The 19,849-nt window shown below is 40.4% G+C and overlaps 1 protein-coding gene across 3 annotated transcripts in view; it reads left to right on the top strand.

The window, feature by feature from the left end:
* Nucleotides 1-19,849, top strand: part of Ankib1 (ankyrin repeat and IBR domain containing 1) — a 101,198-nt gene that overhangs the window by 69,248 nt on the left and 12,101 nt on the right. For all 3 annotated transcript variants that reach the window (XM_051177201.1, XM_051177198.1, XM_051177200.1), the window contains exons 10-14: nucleotides 4,437-4,525; nucleotides 13,520-13,650; nucleotides 16,809-16,943; nucleotides 18,247-18,333; nucleotides 18,548-18,614. In XM_051177201.1, coding sequence (XP_051033158.1) covers nucleotides 4,437-4,525; nucleotides 13,520-13,650; nucleotides 16,809-16,943; nucleotides 18,247-18,333; nucleotides 18,548-18,614 — 509 coding nt within the window. The remainder of the gene's footprint in view (nucleotides 1-4,436; nucleotides 4,526-13,519; nucleotides 13,651-16,808; nucleotides 16,944-18,246; nucleotides 18,334-18,547; nucleotides 18,615-19,849) is intronic.

Here is a 19,849-nt window from a genome sequence, read left to right as displayed (position 1 = left end):
TTAAGTTATTTAGTCTAGTTGCCTTTCAGTTTTGATACTTATTCAACTATGTGATCACTATATAGTTTTCTGAACCCCAGCACTATGAACACTGACAGACAACCCTGTTTTCCTTATCTTATTCCACTAAGAAACAAAATGTCTTGTGAAAGGAAGCTAAGCAAGAGAGAACTGTACAAAGTAAAGGCTTGTGACTGCTTTTGCCCCTCTTTCCCCTCAGTAGTTACTAAACCATCTTCTGTGCTGTGTGTGCATGTATGCACTTGGACCCGTCTCTGTGTGTGCAGAGCTCTCTACCTTTTTAAAAACATGCATTTAGTCTTATGTTATGTGGGAGCATCTGTGTGCACGTATGTGCACCACATGCATACCTTGTGCCTGGGGAGTTGAGAAAAATGTAATCAGGCCCCTTGCAACTGGAGTAATGGGCATTTGTAGCCACCTAATGTGGCTTCTGGGAACTGCACCCAGATCCTCTGAAGAATAGTAAGTACTTTTAACCACCAAAACATCTGTCGTGTCCTCTATCCTGAGTTTTGAGACAGGATCTCTCACTGAGCCAGGAGCTCATCTTTTGTTTAGACTGGCCAGCAAATCCATAATCCTCCTGTCTCCACCGCCCAGCACTGGTATCACAGTTGTGTGTTTCCTCACCTGGACTTTACATGGGTTAGGGAGCTGAATCAGTTCATGGTCATGCAGCAAGTACTTTACCTTTTGAACCTCAGAAAGTTTTCCAGTGATGAGCCAAACAAAACAAACAGAAAACACAAAATAATTGAACCTAGAATGCTTTCTCTCCTTAACCTAGTTAGAGTTTTTGTTATCTGCGTGAAATCACCTCTAGGTGGTACACACAAACTGGAAGGATAATGACTTTAACCAGTGACTGACTGGTCCCCCTGTTTTCTATTGTATTAGATTGAATATACCAGTGCATATCTTCTCTGAACTCTGAACTAGCAGAGTCTGTCTTATCTTAGGTGAAACATTTAAAGATTCATTGTCAGAGATATTTCTTGGCCACCAGTATCCACATTTATCAAGACCGGAGCTAAGATTTATCATGGTGTACTAATCATCTTGTCTTGCTCCAGAATGGCCATAAGTTGAATAACAGGCTTTTTCACATGAATCTGGAAGCTCACTTAGGAGGTTCTCCTGTAAGTCAATAGACAGCGAAACCCACCTTAGAGTAATTTGCTCACGTTTACTGGGAAGGGCTGGAAGGTGTAACTGAGTGGTAGACCATTTAACTACTATGCAGGAGGTCCTGGGTTCCAAGCACAGTACCCACAAAAGAAAGATTAAATGATGTTGCAGGGAAGATACTCTAAATATTAACATTGTGTAACAATGGATATTTGTTACTGAGATTGCAGACCCAGGCTGTCATACCTAGGACTGTGAATCTTAATTATAGTAAAGAGTAGTTTATGACTCATCTTTCTCTCTAGATACTTCATAGTAGAGAGAATCTTTAAAAGTCCTCCGAATAAAATAAAGTTATCCATTTATAACTTTGTGGGGGGGATAAAATAATACATTTAATTCTCTTGTACAATCAGTCCCCTAAATTAGAATGGGTTTTCCTGATTGGCAATATCTGACTGTTAAATGTCTAGAGTCCTGATGACTAGCAGCATTTCCCAGGTCTTTACAACCAGGAAATAAGAAGTAAGGTTCTTTATTTGACAAATCTAAATCATTCTAAAATATTGTAAATATTCTTTACAGAACAGCATATCCAAATAACTCTTGAAAGTTCAACTTAATGAATTTCACTCAGTAAAGTATATATTGATATCCTAAGAGTCTGCATTTGAGCCTTAACTCTGCCAATGCCTCACAATGTGGTTCTGTGATAAACAAGCATCCTCTGTTACAGTGGTTCTCAACCTTCCTAATTGCAACCCCTTAATATAGTTCCAGGTACTCCTGTGTGGGTTCATCTGCATGTGGGTGAACCTGCCTGGAGACCAAGAGAGGAGCAGTGTCCCAATTCCCAAGACCATTGGGACTAATGTGTTTTCTGATGGTCTTAGGTGATCCCTGTGAAAGGGGTAGGTGATACCAATATCAAAGAGTTCTTATGAAAATTAGTTCAGAGGCTAGTGAGCTGGCTCCCTGAGAAAAGGGTTTGTTTGCTTCACAAACATTAGGACCTATGTTCATACTCAACACCAAATAAAAAGCCAGCAGTGGTGGTGTGCACCTGTAAATCAGCATTGGGCAAGCCAAAGAAGGGGGATTCTGGGAGGGAGGGAGGGAGGGAGGGAGGGAGGGAGGGAGGGAGGGAGGGAGGGAGGGAGGGAGGGAGGGAGGGAGAACCACACACATACACAAGCATACATGCAGTTATTTAGAACATTGCTTTCAAGACTCAGAATTCTAACTAAAGCAAATAACTATCAAAATGATGGTTCTTACTTAATTCACATGGTATTTGTGATTACTAAACTTCTATAATTACATATAACTGAAATTTCTAACTTCTTGATAGAAATTTTTTCATCAAGTGATAAAGTTTGAAAGGAGTAGGAAGCTTTTCCTTTTGCAGCCACTTTATATTCCTACCAGCAGTTGTACACATGGACACATCTTGTTTGTTGATGTTAGGTTAGCATCCGGGGTGAGGACTCCACACACCCACATTTTTCTTTATAACCTCAGTAGATCGATTTCATTGATAGCTCTAGTCAAGATCCTCCACACCATGTTCTTCTATGAACATCTTGAGATACAGTTTCAATAGATACCAGATAGTAGTCACCGATTAAATTTTAGGAGTTAAGGTGTGGTCATGCTTCCTTGTAAACTTAGGAGGCTGAGACAGAAGGATTAAAGGTCTGAAGCCAGCCACTTTATACAACAAAACCACATCTCAGGAGAACAAAAAAATTCTTAAAAGAATTTAGCATTATGTTATCAGCAGGACTACATGAGCAATCTAGATTATCACCCAGCTAATCTATCTAGCAGCCCTTATTATAGTACTTGGAAGTCCAAACCACTTTTCTCAGATGATGTAGTACACAAAGATAGCATTGAACAGCAGCCCACAGCTCGCTTTCTGCTTTGCAGTCCTTGCTAAAGCTTCTTGCAAGTGGCTCTTTTACACCCACTCTCTGTGTTCATAGGAACTACCAAGCTGGCTTCACACACTGGAAATGTAGCTGATTGGGCTGGTGCCTATAGCAGTAACAGCAAGCCTGTGTCTGCGAGACTCTGGTCAGGAAGGCATTTTGTTGCTGTCTAATGCCACACAATCTTAGAGAGCTGTGCACATCCATAAGCAGCCACAACCTTTTAAAGAAGTCTTGTTCGGCTTTTTAGATTCTATTTGGCAGCATTAGGATTTTCCTACATGATTTTCTTTTTCCTTTCAAAATATATTCTGACAGCAGGACCAACATATTAGTATTGCTTCTTCTTAATCTCCAGGGCTGTAAGATTTATTTTTATTGGTTTCATTCATTTCCTTTAGTTGCTGAAGATGTATAACTTTTTTTTTTCATCCTAGGATTTTTTTTCCTGATTTCTTGAGTTATAATTAACAAGTGAACTTTGTTTGTGTATATTCCCACAGGAATTCTCAAGCATAGCTAATAGCATGCATGCATTCCTTCCTTCTGTGTGCCAGTACAGGTGCCTAGTGAAAGTTTGCACTTAGCACAGATAGTAGGCTACACTTGAAAGGATGTAACACATGCTCTTCTGTCTCTACACAACCCAGCTTTTTTGAGTATCTGTTAAATTGCCACTAGGTGCCACTACCACCTCTACCTTTTCATGACCCCCAGAGACCCTGCGGTTCTCCCTCTTCCTCTCCCCAACAGCCAGTGATAATGTTCTGTTTTCAGTCTCTGTGAATTAGCCTACTCCACATTTAATAGCAAAGAAAGCCTGCCGTTTTTATCCTTTTGTAACTGGCTTATTTCCCTTATCAAAATAAAGGTCATGTGTTTGAGCACGTGGTCTCAAGCTGATGCACTGCTTTGGGACATTGTGGCGCCTCTGAGAAGTGGGGCCTAGCCTGAGGAAATGGGTTGCTGCTGCGTCCCAGGTGGGTGACACAGGTAGACCAGTCTACAAGAGTTACTTCATCTGTGGGCTTGTTCTAAGGAGCCTCTAAGAGAACAGCAGGGCTATTAACAAAGGACAGACACACCTGAGCAGCAGGAATTAGGACAGTTAATAAAGTTGTCCTATAGCTCCTAAAACTGCAAGACTAGATGTATTGGATAATCCATGTGGATTTTTTAAATGTGTAACCACAGAGTTGTCTAGCTCTGATATTTCATTTTCAACTCCACTTTTAAAATGTTTCACATCTCATCTAGTTCTTTTCAATTTCAAAGTTGGATTAGTATTTACCATCCATGTATTTTTATCCAGATAGTGTTTTTCAAAGGCTTCTCTGTTTTGTTTTTTAGGGAGTGCCTTGGTGAAGCACATGAGCCTTGTGACTGTCAAACATGGAAAAATTGGCTACAAAAAATAACTGAAATGAAGCCAGAGGAACGTAAGTGGAATTTTACATAGCTGTGCTACATATTTCCTACAGTCATTCAAAAGATGACGCCATATTTCTCATAAGAGGAATTTTCAAACTTACTAACGAGAGGCCCCATGTTCAGCATGGTTTGGAGATGGGTTTATACAGGGCAGAATCATAGGCAGATCTTTGCTTATAATAAGACAAAGGTGCAAGTGAGGATCACATTTAACCCTCTCATGAGGGTTTTCATCCTTCAGTGGGCTACCTTGTTTTTCTGTACTTTACAGTATGAAATTTATGGGCTATAATAAGAAGTAAACTTACTTCCCTGAAACTTTCAGTGAAAAATTAATTTCTTGCTACTATACAATTCTGTATATTTACTTAAAGCTGAAACTTCTTTTTTTTTTCATTATTGAAAATAGATTCTTATACAATACATCCTGACCACAGTTTCCTCCCCCCCCCCAACTCTTCTCAGCCTTCCCCCTAGATTTCCCTTCAGAAAGGAGCAGGCTTCCAAGAGATAACTAGACACAACAAAACACAATACAATAAAGCAAAACAAAAGCTCTAATACCAAAGAAGCAAGACAAGGCAACCCAGTAGGAGGAAAAAAGCCTCAAGAGGCAAAAGATTCAGAGTCACATCCAGTCCCACTTTTAGGAGTCCCATAAAAGAATGCCAAACTAGCTGACGTAACATACAGCCAGAGGACCTGGTGCAGACCCATGCAGCCTCCATGTTTGCTACTTCAGTCTCTGTAGCCCATGTTAGCCATTCTGTCTTAGTTAGCTTTTCTCTTGCTGTGACAAAACATGACCAAAAAGCAAATTGGGAAGGAAAGCATTTACTAGGCTTACATTTCAGCATTTCTGTCCGTCACTGAAGGAAGTCAGGACAGGAACTCAAACAGGCCAAGATCCTAGAGGCAGGAGCTGATACAGAGGCCATGGAGGATGCTACTTACTGGCTTGCTTTCCATGACTTGCTCTGTCTGCTTTCTTATAGAACCCAGAACCACAGCCCAGGGATAGCACCACCCACCATGGGCTGCGCCCTTCCCCATCAGTCACTAGTTGAGAAAATGCCCCACAGCTGCATCTCATGGAGGCATTTCCTCAACTGAGGCTCCTTCCTCTCTGATGACTGGCTGCTGTCAAGTTGACACACAGAACCAGGCAGTATACCTGCTTAATTGATTCAGATGCTAAAATGTCTATAAATACATTATCTCTGCTCTGTCATGGAAAGGATATGAAGTGATGTTAGTAATCCCATTCTACAGATGAGCTGACACTTGGGTTGAAGGACGTAAGGCATAAACTGAGTAACAGAATAGATTTGAATTTCTGAAGGATTCCTTTTTACATCCTTCCCAATAGCAATTCCCATATTTAACAAATAAATATATTTTCTTTGTAATAATTTCCATTATCTAAAGTAATGTAAGTGAAGATTTTTGTGAGGGTCTTAAGTGTTTTAGATAATGGAGTTAGTTTAAAATAGTGCAAATCAGGGCCAAGAATTCACTTGGAGCCAGGCAGTGGTGGCGCCCACCTTTGATCCCAGCACTTGGGAGGCAGGAGGGAGGATCTCTGTGAGCTTGAAGCCAGCCTGGTCTACAAAGCTACATAGAGAAACCCTGTCTCCAAACCAAAACAAAGGGAAAAAAAAAAAAAAAAAAAAAAAAGAGTTCACAATGTGAGTTTACACCTCAGAGCAAAGTACATAATAAAAATGACATCAGCCATTAGAGAGGGCAGAGACTAAGAGAAGCTGTCCGATTACTATATAGCATATAGTTAAGTAAACATGACAACTAGCTACATTGAAGTCAGAAAGACTAGCACAGGCTCTCCTGGACTGTGGACTGACTTTGGGCTTCTCTGCAGAAGCAAAGGAATGGAATAGACATTTGTGCTTGTATCAGAAGTGTCACTTGGAGAGAGACTGCAGCCATGAGATCTTTGGCCTTGTATTATGGAAAGGAACTTCGCATCGCCCAAGGGCTAGTCCTCAGTATTGTAGATCCCTAAGGTGTATATTGTCTATTGCATTGGAATGTCACTTTTTCTTTAATAGAATAAGTCATGCAGTACATTATTTACACAGGGACATGGCATTTATTAAACCTAGTTTTATCAGAATAGCTGCTAACTGTAGAAGGGTAGCTTGAAGGATGGATAGACCAGTGGTTGAGAAGTTGGGTTTTTTAATTTGTGTCATAAAGTAAACCATTATACCATTAATCAGAATTGGCAAATTCAAATAAAGATATTACTTCCTAGGAAAGAGAATGGCACTTGATATGGACATTTCGAATGTGTGTCACTTGAAGGATAAATGGTTGGAGATGTCCAGTGGAATTCTAGAAGTACTTGCCTCAAGCTCAATAGAAATACTAAGAAAAGTTAGTAATTTGTTTAAGTGATGTGTTCCATATTTAAGTACTGTTTGTGTTAGAATAGAAAATATAGATAGCATCCATGCTCTTAACACTCAAGTGTCAAGATAGTGTAAGAATATTTGAGCTGTGGGGAAAGCAGGGGTGGAGTCAATCATGTCAGGAGAGGAGCAGCAGAGTTGATGCTCAAAATGCATATTTGAAGCCACCTCAGTGCTCTTCCTGTGGAGCAGAACAGAAGCACATCAAGGGGAAAGGTTAAGCAGCATGGCATGCTGACGGCCTGCACATGCAGCCCTGTAGTACATGTGTACTACACATGCGACGGGGCTGTGCAGATGGTAGTTGAGAGCAGGTGGCCTCAAATGCACAGTGGAGTTTAAAGGAAACACAGGGTCATTGTTGAAATCTAGCATGCTTCCTAGTTGCCTGAAGATTGCTGAGCTACAAGATGTAATTGGTCTAATGTACTGTTTTATCTAAAACAGAACATGGCCTAAGTATGTGGTTTGATATGTAAAGTAAGTTTGGGGGAGGTTATATTTCTATTGCTGTGATAAAGCACCATGAGCAAGCAAGAGAAGGAAGAGTGTGTTTGTGTTTAAGGTTCCAGAAAGATTAAGTGTCCATGATGGCGGAGCATGTCTGCCGGCACCAGGCATGGCAGCTGGAGCAACAAGCTCAGAGTTTGCATCTTGTCAGTAAGCATGAAGCAAAGGAAATGAGCTGGAGTAGGGTGAGGCCGTAGTTCTCAAAGCCTGCCCTCGTGACATCCCCCTCCGCAAGGCCACATCAACTGAGCTTCCCAAGCAGTGTCACAAATGGGGAATTTGAACCCACCACAGGAAACCGGCAGGTGATGAGTGTTAACGCATGCAGTAGAAGTTGGGGAAAGTAGCTTTCCAGAGTCATCATCCTTGCTTACCTGACCTCTCTGGTGATGCGGCTGCCTTTGAGTCACCTGTGCTCCTATAAGTGACCCCAGTAAACACACTGGTTCACCCCTTGGTCTGACAATGTCTTCTCTATTGAATGCAAATAGACCCCTGCCCAGAAAACAATCAGTCTGTTGTGTAACCAGCTCATTTGACTCTAAACCTTCACTCACATAGTTTGACCAGCACTTCTTGTTGAAGATGCTGTCTTTTTTCCAGTATATATTTCTGCTTTCTTGTCAACATCAGGTGTCTATAGGTGTGTGAATTTATATCTGGGTCTTCAATTCAAATGCACTCATCATTGTTTCTGTTTTTATGCCAATACCATACTGTTTTTATTACTATAGCACTGTAGTATGGTTTGAGGTTGGGCATGGTGATAGCTCCAGTAGTTCTTTTATTATTTGGGATTGTTTTAACTATCCTGGGTTTGTTTCCATATGAAGCTGAAAATTGTCCTTTCAAGATCTGTGGAGAATTGTGTTGGAATTGAATCTGAGATGCTTTTGGTGGGATGGCCATTATTATGTTAATCCTACCAATCAGTAAAGATAGGGAGACCTTTCCATTCTGATTTCTTCTTCAGTGTCTTAAGGTTTTTTTCATCATACAAGACTTCCACTTTCTCCATTAGAGTTACATTAGGGGAATTTATAGTTAGAATTCATGCATCACGTTTCTTGGGAAGATATAAACATATGTCTATTCAGCCCAGACAGGACATCTATGGCAGAACAGAGAAATATATGCACCCAGTCTAATCTAGTGAGCCATTGGGTTTATTGGGTTACTTGCATGAGCGTGGTGGGCCCAAGGCAGCTATGTCATGAGCAGTTCACCTCACCTCAGCTTGTGATGACTTAAAAAGTTGTGTGTCCTACACTTCTGCTGTCGTCCCTTGTGATTTAACCTTGGGGACAGGGCCTTGTGAATTTTGTAACTTTTAGGAGTTCCCTAAGACTTACAAATTTCGTCTTCTTCCTGAATTGCCTTCTTCCGGGAGTAATGTTTCAGTCAGGACAGTATAAGGCTGTCTCTCACCATATTAAAAAGGGGTTAGTTATTCCAGGCCCACAGATAAGTTTCCACCGTGGAAGGAGAGTAGGAGCCCTGGCTGGGGAGAAGAGGTCAGTGGTAAGCCTGGGAAAGAATACTTTTGAGCATGGGAAGAGGAAGAAAAAAGTGTGAAATTAGCAAATGGAATGTGTTCTATTTCTTTTGGCCTGCAAATTAAAAGTTTTCCTTTGAATTGTCCAAATGAGATTTTGATTCAGAAAGATGGGAAGAGTGTTAGAAGATAGGATAGGAGGAAAAATGTCCACCTAGGAAGTACCTACCAGAGAGGAACCAAAGCAAGCCAAGATTGTACCCAAAGTCCCAGTGCCAAGAAAAGCCTAGGAGTTTGTTCACTACACTTGTATCCCACTCAAGGGTTTCTGTACAGGACACTACATTAATCTATGGAGTTGAGGCTTAATGTGGATGACTAAAGTACAGCTCCTATCTTTTTGGTTTTAAAAGATAGGGTTTCTCTGTATTACTTTGGAGAGAGCTCCAATCTTTAAATATGTAAAAAGACATTGTGAAGAAGAAAGGTGTGACTAAATGTTACTATAAGTTTGCATGTTCCTTTGTGTTACAAGTACCTTTCTTTGCATCTTACACCAAAAAATATAACAATCACCACCATTTTTAAGATAGTGTTTTACTAACTCATCCAGGTTGACTTGAAACTGGTGTTCTTCTTGCCTCTGCCTCCTGAGTAGCTCAGGTTCAGGCATATGCCACCCACTCAACTCTCATAAGCATTTTTTACCAAATTTGTAAGTGCATGAGTCTTTTCCCGTAAGCCCAGTTTTCTATTCCTGGAGTGGTGAAATTCAAAAGAAGTAACACAAATTAATGAGAAAAAGCATTAGAAATACACTAAAAACCAGTTTATAGGATTTCATATAAAGAATTGAACAGTCTTTTAAAGCACTAAATTGATTCTGTTGTGTTTAATCAGAGGAAGAGGTGGATATAAAATGGTAAATTTATAAAATTTGCAGGTCATTTATATATTCATTAAATGAAATAAAGCTTTAAAAGCAGCTTTCGTACGTACATGGGAAGGGGGAGAGAGAGAGAGTGTGTGTGTGTGTGTTGTGTGTGTTGTGTGTGTTGTGTGTGTGTCTGTATACAAGTGCATGAGGAGGAATGTGCTTGTGTATATATTCTGGTTCTACTAAACAGGCTAATTCTCTTATACTCTTGATGTTATTACATGAAGCTAATATTTCTTACCACAAGAGCCTAACACATCAAATTATTTAAAAAAAAAAAAAAAAAAAACAAGTTCAAGGTGTTTTCGACATATAAGTGAGGAGAGTGGAAGGATTTGAAAGTCAGTGGGGTAAGAAAACTCACTGGAGGGCATCACAGGTGCTCAGAAGGGTGGGTTCAAAGAAGTGCATGCACAGAAAGCAGGTTCGGAGAACTGAGAGAAGGCATTTCCCCAGAAGTTTTATTGTAAAAGTAGTTGGGCAATTCATACTTGCCGCCATATAACCCCTAGAATGCAGTTAGAAGGAGCCTTCTCTCCAAGAGTGGAAGAAAAGTGTGTCACATGGACATCACACAGCAGCTTTGTTTGAGTGGCTTTGTGCTTTATTTATCATAACAATGAACAATACAGATCATAAGAATACGCTAGAGCCTCTAAACAAAAAATAATGTTGATGTTGCAAAGAGAAGAAAGGCCCCTTCTTTTAACAAGAATTAGATGTTTTAAATATGTTTAGATTTTACAGCATTGCCTCCACACAGCGTGGCCACACTAGCCTTACTTAATTCCTTCTCAGATTCCTGTCCTTGACAAACAATGTGAGTTCTCCCCACAACCAATTTCTCTCGGGTAGAAACTGACATGACCCAGTCACCGCACTGCTGCTGCTGCTGCTCCTTGCTGTGCCATGGTGTTGTGGGTACAGCGTCTGTCCTGTCGGTAGCTTGCAGGATCGGTGCAGAAGGACTGCCCTTCTCTGCTGCCAGGTCCCATTGAAGGTTACCCCTAGTGCCCAGCCCAGGTCCACAACCGGAGCTACTTCCTAAGGGTCAGTCAGCCCCAGTTTCTGTCCCCTTTCTTTGTCTTGTATGTGAAGATTGGGGAAGTGTTCCTTTTAAAACACAGTCTGGCGTCTCCCCTGCTTTGGACTGTACAGCTAAAACCTTACTGTAACTTCTATTTAGTGAGTGAATGACCACTTACAGTGATTCTTATGTGACTTTCCTGACATCATTTTTACTACAGAAAAAAATAAGGCAGTGCAGTTAGAGGTAAAAAACAAAAGTAACTTACACAGATCCCTGCCATTCTTGCAGGAAAGACAAAATGTTAGTCTTACTTTTTAAATTGCTAGGGAGCAGTTAAAATGAAATGTTTGAAAAGTTGAAAACTATGGCATTCCTTAGTATTATGGATTTCAAATTATGGCAGGGTGAATTAATTTAAGAAGACAATAAAGCTGGTGTGGGACAAGCACTTCCCCACTGGCCCACACATCCCTCGTCACTAGGAGAAGCTTGCCAAGTGAATAGGCCAGTTCATGAAGGACTTCACACTGCTTACTAAAGTGATTTGATTTGTATCTTATAGCCCTTTGTCAAGGAAGGAAGCAAATGAAGGATTTTAAGCAGAATCTTATTTTTAAAAGATCACTGTGTAGGCAGTATTGTTGAAAGTAGGAGGGACAAGAGTTGGTTTCCTGTGTTCCTGTTGTCTAGGCAAGAGATGTGGAGGAGCCTCGCTACAGTAACAGAAAGTAGGGATGGAGAGGAGCTGGGAGGGTAAGTAGTGGAGTCAGCGATGGGCTATGAGTTAGCTAGCCAGACAGTGTTGAAGACATCCACCTAGTAGACCGATCAGAACTCTCTCGATGACTTCTTATAAGCATGGGTAAATAAAAAGAAGCCAATCTGGAGGGGGGGGAGAGTTAGTTTAGTTTTACTCATGTCCCATTGGATCTGTTTATCTGAAATAATCAGAGATTCTTTAAAAAAAAAAAAAAAAAAAAAAAAAAAAGGAAGGAAGGAAGGAAAAAATGGTGCTCTTATGAAATTGCAGCACTCTGGAGGCCAAGGGCCAGATTCTGAATTTGGACTATGCATAGCAAGCTCTGTCTCACAAAGCAGATGTTGGTGTGTAATGTTTTCCACTGGCAAACATTACTGATAATTTTGTTTGCAACTAACAGGGCCTGGAAAGATTGCTCAGTGGTTAGGATACTTGTTGCTCTTGCAATGGATCTGGATTTGGTTCCCAAACCCACAATATAGCTCACAACCATCTACAATTCCAGTTCCAAGGGACCCAACACTCTCTTCTGACATCTGCAGGCATCAACTATGCAGACAAAATAGTCATGTTGAATAAAATAAAAGTCTAGAAGAATTAAAGTCTAAATAAATTATAGTTTAAAACAGTGGTTCTCAATCTGTGGAATGCTGTGACCCTTTAATACAGTTCTGTATGCCCGTATGTGGGTGTATCTGCATGTGGGCAGACCCACCTGGAGACAGATAGAGGAGCAGTGCCTCAGTTCTTAAAACCATCAGAAATTCGTGTTTTCTGATGGTCTTAGGTGACTCCTGTGAAAGGGTCCTTCAACCCCCAAGTTGAGAACCTTTGATCTAGGATAATTCTTTCTATAATTTTCTTGAATATAATAGTTAAACACAATACATACTCCTTTAAAAAAAAAAAAAAAAAACTTTTGGTTCTTCTCCAGTTTATTTGTATAGATTTACAGAGAAATTTCAAAACATTTTTGCCTTTTTTATTAATTTATATTTTTACATTCCAATCCCAGTTCCCCCTCCCTCCTCTCCTCCCGCTCCCCTCACTTCTCACCCCCACACATACCCCATCTCCCATCTGCTCCTCAGAGAGGGTAAGGCTTCCCCTAGGAAGTCTACTAAGTCTGTCCCACCATCTCAATGAGGCAGGACTAAGGCACCTCTCCACCCCCCCCATACACACACCCCTATGTCTAGCTGGGGAAGGTATCTCTCCGTATAGAATGGGCTCCACTAAGTCAGCCTGTGCATTAGAGTTAGATCTTTGACTCACTGCCAGTAGCCTCATATATTGTCCCAGCCGCACCATTGTCACCTATGTTAAGGGAGTCTAGTTCCATCTTATGCAGTTTCCCCAAAAACATTGTTTTCCATCGTACATACCAACCCCAGTTCCCCATCCCTCCCCTTCTCCCACCTCTCCCTCACCTTCGCTCCTTCCCACCCTCATCCACTCCTCAGAGGGAATAAGGCCTCCCTTGGGGAGTCAACAAACTCTGGCATACCAAGTTGGGACAGGATCAAGCCCCTCCCCTGTATCCAGGCTGAACAAGGTATTCCACCATAGAAAATGGGTTCCATAAAGCCAGTTCCTGCTCTGAGGATGGAGTATCTGGATAAATGATCAAGTAGATTTTCTAAGAGTAATTTTGGAACAGAACTCTTTACACTATTGAAAATGAAGCAGTTTTAAAAAGCTTTTCTGTAGACACTAATAGGAAAAAGAAATATATGACTACAATGGATGGACAGCCTACTAAGCAAAGTCTAGTTCCCTCCTACCTGGAGTTGTGTGCTTAACCATATATTTTTATGTTTGTGCTCAATATCTCAAAGTTGTTGGAGTCAGTGAAGCCTATGAGGATGCTGCCAATTGTCTGTGGTTGTTAACAAACTCCAAGCCTTGTGCGAACTGTAAGTCTCCAATACAGAAGAATGAAGGCTGCAATCACATGCAGTGTGCCAAGGTAAGATGCTAACATGTGTTTCTATGCTTTATGGTTAAAGTCTTAATTAATATCTTAAGATATTAAGACAATGTAATTTTTTCTCATTTAGAATGTGAAAGAAATTAAAAGTTAGGACTAATAAGATATGTTAATATTGCTCTAAAAATCACTTGATTTTTTTTATCCAAAAGTCATTATCATTGTATTACAACTTGCAATAAAAAAAATAGGAATTTCAAAATTATTTTGTAGGCTTGCATTACAGTAAAATTAATGTAAAGAAATGTACTTTTTGAAGCATCACTAATTCCCTAAGGAACAGAAGGGAGGAAAAAAAAAAAAAAAACCCTATTGTTTTCTGAGAAATTACTCAAAGGTAACTAACTTACTAGTTCAGCTAAGAACTGAACAAAATTATTTTCTGTAATTATGGTTTCATCCCCAATCCATATTTGGTTTTATTCTTAGAAAATGTGATATAGACTTCCTAAATGTGCACAGAAGTATATAATGATCCTAAAAATTCAGCAGTAGGCTATTGAGGTAGACTCCAGTATTACCTTTCATAGCACAGCCATAAATACTTGATAAATATGGATAACTGGAGGAACTAGGAGACTGTTAATACAAAGGCACTAACATAAACAAATGTTGCATAAGATTCTCTGAGAATTAAAACATTTATGTATAATACCTATAAATGTAAGCCTGGTCTACACATCAGGACCTAGAGCAGTTAGAGTTGCACAATGAGACCTTGTCTCCAAAAGGAAAGACAATAAACTGAAAAGTGGTATTCTTATTTTGACACAGAAAACTTACCTAGATGATAACTTCAGTGCCCACAGTTGAATCCTCTTAAGAGTAATTTTCAAATATGCAAATAGTAGACAGTTTGCATTGTCTGAAATCCAGTGTGTTAAACATTTTTTAAATGGCATGTTTACTCCTCTGAAAATAAACTAAGTAAAAAAAAAAAACTATTTTCATTTCCCTCTAGAAAAATTTAATTTATTTTTAATTAGACTACTTTACCCAAGCACCCCATCTCTTTTATTCAGAAGGCCCTGGTGGCTAAGGGGTCTTTCCACTGAGCATCCTTCTTCAACTCCAGGCTCCTCCTGTTGTCCCTGCTTGAACATCTGAATCCCTGGAAGCCTGGGACCTTTGGCCCCTGATGGGAGAGGAAAGAGCTAGAGGCTCTCATCTGAGGGTTCTAGCTCCCCATCCTCAGCCCTCAGGAACACCCTGACTCTGTCTACTGGCCAAGGGATCCTGCAACTGCCACCATCCAACACTTACTGGGGTCTAAGATTCAATATTAGGAAGACAGAAAGATGGATAAGAAGTTAGGAGTGTTTATTGTGCAATAATGAGGACTGAACTTCAGATCCTGCACCATGTAACAAGCCAGGCGTCCTGCAAATGACTGTAACTCTAGCTCAAGGTGTCCAACATCTTCTGGCTTCTTCACTTGCCCAGAACATTGCACCTGTACAGGCATGTGCACCCAAGCACACATATGTGTACATATACTAACACAGACACATATAAACATTTAAATAAAACAAATATTTTTTTAAAATGTATTCTCTCATCTAGTACATCCCAACTATACCCTGCCCTCCTTCCACTCCTCCTAGGCCCCCTCATATCTTCTTTCCCCCAGATTCACTGCTTTGCCAGAAGAGAGCAGACTTCCCAGTGTGATATCAACCAAATATGTCTTAACAAGCTACAATAAAACTAGGCACAAATCCTCATATCAAGTCTGGACAAAACAACCCAGTAGGAAGAAAAGGGTGCCAAGAGCAGGCAAAAGAGACAGACACCGCAAGCTAAATAACCACAGCATGTATGCAGAGGATCTAATGCAGACCCATGCAGGTTCCATGGTTTCGCCACAGTCTCTGTGATCCTATGCAAGCCCTGCTTATTTGATTCTGTGGGCCATGTTTTCATGGTGTCCTTGATCCCTCTGGTTCCTACATTCCTTCCTCCCACTCTTCTGCAGGGTTCCCCAAGCTCTGATGGAGGGACCTGATGGAGATCTCTAATTTGGGCTCTCTCCATCTAATAATGTTTGACTGTAGATCTGTGCATCTGCTCTCATCAGCTGCCTGAGGAAGCCTCTCTGATGATGATTTGACTAGGCACCAATCTATAAGTAAAGCAGAATATCACTAGGAATCATTTAATTTTTTTCATTTGCCAGTCCCATTTGATTCTACCTTGGGCCATCCAGCCTCCAGTTCTTCACCACCCAGACAGTGTCAGGCATGGGTTCCCTCCCATAACATGGGCTTCAGGGTAAACCAGTCATTGGTTGTACTCCCACAAGCTCTGAGCCACCATTACCCCAGGACAGATTGTAGACTGTCCCAGTCCCAGTATTGGAAGCCTTGTCTAGTTACTAGGAGTCATTGCTAGAGTCACCGTCGTGGATTCCAGGGAGTTTCCACTGCACTAGATTTCCATACCCGCCCCCATCAAGTGTCCCCCAATTCCATTAGTCTCCCCCTATACAATCTCCCTCCATCCCTTCCCGCTTACCTTATTCCTCCTCTTCCCATCTCTACCCAATCCAACAGCAAACAAAAATGTCTGCAGCTTGTTCTTCTGCATCTGTATAAACTGAATACAGATGTTCATATGGCAAATCTGAGCAAGCTTAATTGGGAAAACTTTAAAAAACAACAGTAGGGAAGAAGTAGCTTTGTAAGATAATATTCTGTGAAGCCTCAATAGTTGAAACACTATGGTACTGGCATGTAAATACATGGAGTATAAAACAATAAAAGCAAGCGTAGGAAATAAATGCATACATAGGAATTTAATGTGTGGTAATGGCAAAGTATAACCTGTGGAAAAACAGGAAGTATTTAGAACATGGTACTGTGGTAACTAGACAGCTCTAAAGTTTAGTGTGTACTGGAGAAGATATACCCAAAATTTAAATGTATAAACAGTAAGCAAACCACTACTAAAAGCCCTGATAAAAGTATCAGAAGATTCAGGACTTGGAACCAGAAGATCTTTTTGACACAAAACCCATAAGCATACAAAGATGAATTTTCATGTTATACTTTTGTTATTATCACCTAATTATGGTCTACTTAGTGAGTGCATTTTTAATTAATGTATGGAGATACCTGCATGTATGTTTTCTTTTACAGTGCAAGTATGACTTTTGCTGGATCTGCCTAGAAGAATGGAAGAAACATAGTTCTTCCACTGGTGGTTATTACAGATGTACTCGCTATGAAGTCATTCAGCATGTAGAGGAACAGTCCAAGGAAATGACTGTGGAGGTAATGTCCACTGAGCACAGCCTGTCTGTCTAAACTGCTGTTGGAGGGATTAGCACGTCTGTTTTCCTTTCTTCATCGAGATGTGCCATTCCATTGAATACACTTTAGAGTGCCCTTTGAACAAAAAAAGCTGTCAACTGGGAACTTTTTCCTTTAAAATTATCCTTTTGATTTTGATGAAGATGTAAACAATCCAATTCCAGACTGCCAGTTTTAACATAATACCAGCAATACTGTATTATATTATAGCATACATATCTTTTTTGTCTTTTTTCCAGGCAGGCCCAAAGGGGGACTGGTTCTTTTTCTTTTAAATTAATTTGTTTTATGTGTGTGAGTGTTTTGCTTGGATATATGTCTGTACAGTGTCCACACCTGCCTGGTGCTCAGATCACCTAGGACTAGTTCTAAGACACTTAGAAACTGCCATTTAGGTGCTGGGAATTGAACCTGGATCCTCTGGAAAAGGACACAGTACTCTTAATCACTGAGCCATCTGTCCAGCTCCCACAGTTGGCTTGTTATACTTGTCTTCTATAGCCTACATTGTTTTTTCCCCCATTGTTCATTTTATGTACATGGGGGTTTTGCCTGCATGTATGTCTGTGCACCGTGTACATACATTGTGTCCACAGTGAGGATCTTGGATCACCTTGAGCTGGAGTTACAGATGTTTGTAAGCCACCATGTGGGTACTAGGAACCTGGGTCCTTTGGAAGAGTAGCCAGTGCTCTTAATCTCAGAGCCATCTCTCCAGTCTCCTAGTCTAGACAACTTAAACAACAGAAATTTGTCATTCTCCATTGTAGTGACTATGAAGTCCAATAACAAAGTCCCACCTGACTGCTTCTTGCTGAGGGTGCTCATCTGTGGGCCTCCACTTTCTGGTCTGTACCATGATGACTGGGAAACAGAACAAGAGAGCCCTCCTCCTGTTATCTAGGCAGCATTTGCATTAAGATAGAGCTATAATAACGGCCTCCCTTAACCCATCACTCCTCCTAGTCCTGTCTCCGCATGCAGGTGCATTTTGAGTGCAGTGTGAACTTTGAAGGGATACAAGTCTATGTACAGCAGTGGACCATACAATCAAACTGAAGATGTGGAATTAGGTGCTCATTGTTTTATCACCGAGAATACAAACAAGCACCTTTAAAATGTATGGGCCCTTATATTCTAGCAACAAAATAGCAAACACATCTCCATGCGTTGCTTCCCATTACTAATAAGACATTAATCCCTCTAAAACCAATTTTAATAAAGGTTTTAATAAAAGTCATTTATGTACTTTTTTTTTCCCTAGGCTGAGAAGAAACATAAACGGTTTCAGGAACTTGACAGATTTATGCATTATTACACAAGATATAAAAACCATGAGCATAGTTATCAGGTACGTACCAAATCATTACAAATGAGCTAAAACACTCACATCTTTAATCCCAGCACTTGGGAGGCAGAGGCAGGTAGATCTTTGTGAGTGCAAGGCCAGCCTGGTCTACAGAGCAGAGCAAGTTTCAGAACAGCAAGTGCTACACAGTGAGACCCTGCCATAAAAGCAAACAAATAAATAAGATTATTTAAATTATTTATTTCTGTTCCTTTAGTTAGAACAACGCCTTCTTAAAACAGCCAAAGAAAAGATGGAGCAATTGAGTAGAGCTCTCAAAGAAAGTAAGTACTGTATTTGTGTGTGTTTGCTTTCTAAGTCAATTCAGTGGTAATGGTAGATGGGCAGGCCCCCTAAAAGAGGACAGTAGATCCATGAGCTGCTTCCAGCACTGTCCTAAATTCTCTTAAGCCCTAAGTGCATGCTAACGAGATATGATTAGTGTCTACCAGGCTCCTCTTAATGCAGCCTTTGCTGTTACCAGACAAAGCCATACCATAGTTTTGCTTCTCTGTGCCAAGACTGGTGCTCTAGCGTTAGCAAAACTGAATGGGTCCTTAAGGGCTTCCAAGAGGAGCAGGGTATACATGCTGCCCAGTCATCACATAACCAAGTACCCAGAGCTGCTTCAGGCATCACATAGAGTTTGGGGAGAATTGAGCTCAAGGAGCAAAGCCTTGAGAGGGCCTAACTTGTGAGTTCCAAACTGAAAGTTAGAGGGAAAATAATTCCTAAATACAAATGGAGTGTTGGTCATCATTAGAACACTGTATCCATACCGACTACACAGAGCTTAAGTTCTAGTATTCTTGTTTTTGAAGAACTCATAGTTTATATATTAAAAGTACATTTCAGACATAAAACTGTGATCTCTTACATTTGTCTCGGTGCATAAAGTAATGTGCATCCATATTCTTTTCTGTGAAAATGGTTTTCTAATAAGACATTAAAATAGTTAAATGAATTAGGGTGCAGGCAGGTGACACTACTGGCCTGGTATCCCTGTTTATTCGTCTGTAAGCTTTAGAGGTTATATGACTCTTCTGTACTAATACAAACTCTAGAAATGTCCATATGCGGCTGGAAGAAAGTCTCAGAGATGTGTATTTTCCCGTGTTTAGAACTGTGACTGACATATAATAAACATTCAGTAAGTAAAAATTATTACATTTATTCATATTAGAGATTCTGGACATCATAGTAAAGCTGAAAACTGAAATCTGTAACAAATGAAAAGTGAAACAGTCTGCTTCTTAGACTTCTTATGTGTATTATAATGACAGGCAAAGGGTGTTTGGTTCCCTTTGCTTTTTATATCCTAGTACATACAAATACTACCTAGAGACACAGTGTATTGTAACAGGCTTTCTTAGGCCACCAACCCTCTCCCAAATCATGACACTGAGACTTACCAATTATGAAGGCTTGGCTGTACCTTGTGCTTGTCCCACTGGCTCTTATAACTTAAACTAACCTGTTTTTTCTTCATCTATGTTTTTGCCTTGGAGCTTCCTTCCTT

Source organism: Phodopus roborovskii, unplaced genomic scaffold, assembly GCF_943737965.1.
Source record: "Phodopus roborovskii unplaced genomic scaffold, PHOROB, whole genome shotgun sequence".
Taxonomy (NCBI): Eukaryota; Metazoa; Chordata; class Mammalia; order Rodentia; family Cricetidae; genus Phodopus; species Phodopus roborovskii.
Note: the sequence above shows the minus strand (reverse complement) of the source record. Positions and strands in the feature narration are given on the sequence as shown.